Source organism: Mastigoproctus giganteus, chromosome 9, assembly GCF_048544385.1.
Source record: "Mastigoproctus giganteus isolate SK-2022 chromosome 9, ASM4854438v1, whole genome shotgun sequence".
Lineage (NCBI taxonomy): Eukaryota > Metazoa > Arthropoda > Arachnida > Uropygi > Thelyphonidae > Mastigoproctus > Mastigoproctus giganteus.
Window position 1 is genome coordinate 69,705,437 of NC_143583.1, and position 6,000 is coordinate 69,711,436.

Below are 6,000 nucleotides of genomic sequence, written 5' to 3' on the forward strand. Positions count from 1 at the left end.
TTGTTCTGCTAATTCACGCTAATAATGAGATATGTCTAATAGGGTTATTGCTTACAGAAAAAAAAGCTCCTTTTAATTTGAATGTTCACTTAAACAAACAGAATATGAGCTACAGAAAACCCACACGAAATGATGGCATCTCAATTGTACAGTTAGAAATGCATAGTATCACAGTGGCATAGCTGGGGAGGGAGGGTATTATTCCGTCGCTTTTTTAGCTGACGCTGGTATTTATTTGTTCAAAAGAGCTAAAAAAATGTGAGACAAATTTTATCACAAATAAAATCAAATCCTTTTTAAATGTTGTATGTGTTGATACATTTTTACATAATTAATATTCGTTGCAAAAAGTACCGATATTTGAGAGGTCAAAATTTATTTTGAGTGAGTGGAAAAAATTTCTAGTCCAGAAATAAATTTTTCTTACAAAAAAAATTCAAAGACTGCTCGGAGTCATCATGGAACAAGTAAATATATGGGCTGTATTAGTTAACTAAGAGTAAGAACAGGTGCATGTATACTTGCATTTGCACCAGTGCTAAGAGCACAGTAAATAAATTTGATGATTTTGAAGTGCTGGTCAAGACATTAAATGCAGACATTGTTGGGATATCAGAGACATGTGTCACTCACATATGAGGCATGCAGAGTTTGAAGATGGGGAGTACAATGTGTACAGAAAGGAGAGACGGATGGGGTTATGCTCTTTGTTAAGAAACACAAAATATAAGGCAGTGCATCCAGTTGACATTGGTGGCCAGTGAAATTTTCAGTTTGGTGTGTGTGACATAAGCACTGAGAAAGCAAAAATGAAAATAGGAGTGTTTATAATTCAAATGAGCACAACGAACAACTGTACAGAAAATAAAGTGGGCCAGTAAATCAGAATGTCTTATAATAGGGAATTTTAAATTTCCGGATATTGACTGCAATTTGTGAATTAGTTACTCGCCCACTAGAAGACTTTTGTGAATTTATTGGATGGTTGTTTTTCTACAGCAGCATATTAGAGAGGCAACAAGAGGGAGTAATCTTCTTGATCTCATTATCAGTAGTGATTATTCATGTATTAAGAATCTGCAGATAAAAGAACCACTAGGTGGCAGTGATCACAGCGTATTAATACGGGAGTTACTTAAAGATGTAACTACCATCGAGGGTAAAAGGAAGGGTTTTCCTTTCGTAAAGGAAACTACAATGCCCTCAGACAGTTTTTAAATTCTATACAGGGGAACAAACTGGTGCTGTTACCATCAGCCAATACTAAAATGGTAGGCATTCGAGGAATTCTAAACCATAAAAGCTGCTAGGCTTTTCGTACCAACACAGAAACACTCTTCGAGGTATAAGCCTAAATGGATGTCAAATGAAGTAATGTGGCTCGTGGCAGAGAAGAAAAATGCATGGGATGCGTACGAATAATCAGGCGACATAGCAGCCTATGACAGATATAAACTTGTCTGTAATCCAGTCACAAAGGAGGTTAGGCAAGCGAAAGCAGATAAAAATCTTTGGCGAAGGATGCAAAGAAAAACATCAGAGACCTCTTTATTTATGTAAACTCTAGAAGGAAGGGAATGAAACAAACTGGGTCCGCTTGTTATCGATAGTTCAACTGTTGATGATCCTGCTCACAATGCTGATAAACTGAATGAGTATTTTGCATCTATAGTCACACATGAGGAATTATTTAGGAAAGTGGATGTCAATGTTTATCAAATTCTTCCAGGGAGATAAATGATTTTGTAATAAGTGAGAGGAAAATGGAAGAGAAATTTTTGAAGTTAAACATAAGAGAGGCACCTGGGGTTGATGGGATCTATCCAATTATATCAAGAGGCAGCGAAGGAAGTAAGCAAACCCTTAAAATAAGTATGAGAGCGAGCATCCTTAGATTCAGAGGCGGCCCCCGCGGACTGGAAAAGTTCGAATGTTTCCCCATTACACAAAGGGAGAACAAAGGGTGACAAGAGTAAATTACAGACCTGTTAGTTTAACTTCTGTACCAGGGAAAACAATGTAGTCACTGATTAAAGAAGTAATGCAGGATCATCTAGACAAGAATGCAGTTATAGTTGAGACACAGTATGGGTTTGTTAAAGGGGAACATTGTCTGACCAATTTAATTGGATACTAAGATGTTGTCACAGAGGAACTGGATGCAAAAAATAGTTTGGATGCCGTATAGTTGGCTTTCAGGAAAGTTTTTGATTATGATGCACATGGAAGACTGTTGTACTAATTGAACCGGTGTGGCATTAAGGGCAAGTTGCTGCTATGGATAAAGGGATGGTTGAATAGGAGAAGACAGAGTGGTACTCAATGGACGCTGCTCTTTGTGGACTAATGTTATTAGTGGAGTCCCCCCCCCTGGGTTCGGCGTTGGACATACTGTTGTTTTATATATTTATCATTGATATTGATGAAGGCATATCAGGCTTAATATCCAAGTCTGCAGGTGATACAAAGGTTGGCAGAGTGGTTAAAGACAGAACTGACAGTATGCTACTACAACAGAATCTAGAAAAGTTAAACAGATTGGCTCAGAAATGGCAATTGAAGGTTAACATTGACAAATGCAAAGTACTGAATACGAGTAGCGGTAGCCCCAGAGAAATGTACCAACTGTGTGACAGTGTGGTACTACACTGTCTTTTTCATTCTCTAGGTTGGTAGAGAATGAAAAAGACCTGGGAGCAATTGTGCAGTCAGATATGTTTTCTGAGCGGAGCAGGTCATGGGGTCTTGTCAATGATATACAGGAATTTTGCTAGTAGGAAAAAGGAGGTGAATACCCCTTTGTATAAGGCAATGGTCAAGCCACGCCTTGAATACTGCGTACAAGTCTGGAGGCCTCATTTTAGGAAGAATGTAGAGTTACTAGAACGGTACAGAGAAGGGCAACAAGATTGGTGAGCAAAATGAAGGGGTCCTCTTATCAAGAAAGGCTTTAGTGCTGCAAATGTCAGCGTCTAGAGACTAGATACTAGTTGCCTGAGTTGTTTAGGGGTTTGAATGGATTTAGCAAGTTCAATGCCGATGGGATTCTTCCTCTTGTGAAGACTTCGCACATGAGTGGGTTGTCTGAGCAAGAGGAAGAATCCCAATGGACTACCCACTCATGTGCGTAAGAGGAAGACCTCATCAGACCCTACGCACATGAGTGGGTACAAATTCAGTTAAGGAAGGACGGTTTCAGAATAAATGTATGGCAGTTTGCCTTTAGCCACCGGATTGCTGGAATAAAAACTTCCACCTGTTGTCATAGAAGTTGATAGTTTAAATAAATTCAAGGAAGAACTAAAGAAACTATTGGAGGAAACGGATAGATGAAATTGGAATAGTTCTTTTTTTTTTTTTTGTCTGATGCTGTTTAAGATTGCTTTCTTGCATCATTTGCCACTATTAATATTAATACAAGTAGTCAGTTTTTAGTTTAAGCCTAAGCAGTATGACGTTCTGTTTCAGCTCGCGATATCGTTATTCAATTTTTCCCGATAATAAGGCAACTGCAAATTAAAGTTCAATACAAAATGGCCGATGTTAGATTGAAACGCAAATGCATTCCATTTGTTTATTTACCCAATTATATTACGTGGTGTTCAGTGTTCTTTCAAGCACTGATGTGTATTTAGGGCTCGATTCCGTCGAGATATGCAGAATTTTTATGAGACTTTTTCACTTTTTCAGTATAGTGGAGGACCGAGTTAGTCTCTCTAGGGAAAATCTTTTGCGATTGGCTAGTAACAGTTGCAATAATGGTTAACTTTTTTGAAAAAGTTAACCATTATTGCAATTGTTACTAGCAAAAAATCATTTTTGATCATTTTTAATCATTTTAATTTTTAATCATTTTACATTTTAATCACTTTGGTTAATAATTTTACACATTTTAAATTTTAGTCATTTTTATATTTTAATAATTTTCTTCCCATAAACTCAGAGGAGGGAAACTGTAAAACCTTTTCTCCTCACTATTCAAATCTTTTTATTTATTCTTCAAAATATGTAAAAACGATATATATATAACTCATGAACTCGTTACCTATCTGCTAATTCTGAACAGACTAATCTTTTATTATTTGAGTATTTATTCTTGCTTATATTATTTATTTTAATTCTACAGATTTAATTTTAAGTATTATTTATTTATATGTGTGTGTATGTGTGATTTACAGTACCCTATGGAGCTGAGCTGTGGGTTATATCCAGTGATTACAGTAACTATGGAGTTCTCTACATCTGTGGTACGAATGCCAACTCTACAAAGCAAGAATATATCTATATACTTTCAAGAATTCCAGCATTATCCTCAGAACTCAGAACTAGAATAATAGTGAACAACATTGTGCAAAGTGGATTTCAGGTCGGAAAACTGCTTCCTGTCAATCATTCCCATTGCATACAACAGGAGTAGGGGCAAAAAAAAAAAAAAAAAAAAGAACATGGCAATTTTTTTAGAAGTGGATTTTATAACAATAGTTATAAAACCTTAAACTACAATAAACAGTAGATAACACAAATGTCAGAGTTTTTTGTTGTTTTTTTTTTTAAGTATGAATTTCTTCTATTTGGAATGATGAAACAAGCGAGCCATTTTGATAAAAACAATATAATTTTAATTACTAATTACAGACTGGACTTAGAGCCGTAAGATACCAGAGTGCGTTGAACGTTAGTGCCAAATCTACAAATCTGAAGGGTTTTGCTGATGTTCAAAATCCGTCTATTTTATTATTAGTGCATTCACTAATGTATTTTTAGATTTTTTTTTTTTTTTTTTTTTATATCAAAGACTTTATACCATAATTTATTTAGAGATAGCGAGAATATTTTCAAATAAACCAAGAAAATCACTTTTATATATTCTTCAGTGCGATCACTTCTCTTTGTTAAAGCAATTTCCAAATTAATGCTAAATTCAAAAATCATAGCTTATACGAATGGAGTTGATAGGCTTAAATTATTCCGTGGTTTATATCTAAAGACCAATAATATCTCATTTATAAAATAATATGACAACTTAACTGATTAAAAAAAAAATGAAGAATTTTAAACATTTTTTTATTTTAATGTAAAATTTCAATTAATTTTTAGATATCATTAATAACTATATAAATTGCTTAATGAATAATAATAAAAAAAATTAACACTTTCTACAAAAATAAATGCCATATTGCCTGCTGAGAGCACATCATGATGGCAGCATCAAGACGTACCATAAATTTTTGGAAGGAGTTTCTTTTATCAGCACATAACCTACCAAATAATAAATCTAATAGATGCATTCAAACACAAACTATGCTTTTCCCAGTTCTATGTTTCCCTGTCAGTAGCACAATACTTATAAGCACCGTTCTCGCGATACCGGGTGGAAAAGGTCCGGATTCGAATCTCGTCAATGATACGCGAAGAATTTTAATGATTTTTTTTTTTTTTTTTTCATGTGGTTCAGTTAGTAGTTCTCAGATGAGAATAGCGTGGTTTTTCTCTCCTAGAAACTCAGGTTTTCGTCCAGTAATCAGGCAAATCGAGTGCAGAAAACACTAAATTTACATACATATTATATACGTGGCAATATGGTCTAAGTCGCTGATGCGCTTAAAACCCAACAACAACAAAAGTTTTATATTATTTTCAAATTTTTATGCAACTGTAAATTTAACCGTGATACAATAAAATAATGAGTTTAATTTTCACGAAATCAATCTGTCAAAAATACTGTGTTACAGTGTAAACTCGGTTACCCGAAATAATCGGGACGGAGGATCTTTCGGATAATTGATTTGGGGGGGGTAATCGATTTTAAATGCGATCTAGCAAGGCAATTCCCTGTATGCAACTAATCGGTTCATACCGGTTCTGTATACAACACAATTTAGTGTATGAGATAATTTGGGGTACCACACGTGTAGCTACGATATTTTGTTGAATAAGACGATATTTGGTGAATACTAGTGAGAATTCGATGTATCACAAAGTCAAACCTAAAATGCAAAC

The 6,000-nt window shown here is 35.0% G+C and overlaps 1 protein-coding gene across 1 annotated transcript in view; it reads left to right on the forward strand.

Annotated features, from left to right (window-relative positions):
• LOC150080430 (apolipoprotein D-like) overlaps positions 1-4,460 on the forward strand; it is a 29,571-nt gene extending 25,111 nt beyond the window's left edge. Inside the window, exon 5 of the mRNA XM_090381437.1 lies at positions 4,179-4,460. Within this exon, the coding sequence (XP_090237563.1) occupies positions 4,179-4,417 (239 nt within the window). The 3' untranslated portion in view covers positions 4,418-4,460. The remainder of the gene's footprint in view (positions 1-4,178) is intronic.
• The last annotated feature ends 1,540 nt before the right edge of the window (positions 4,461-6,000 follow it).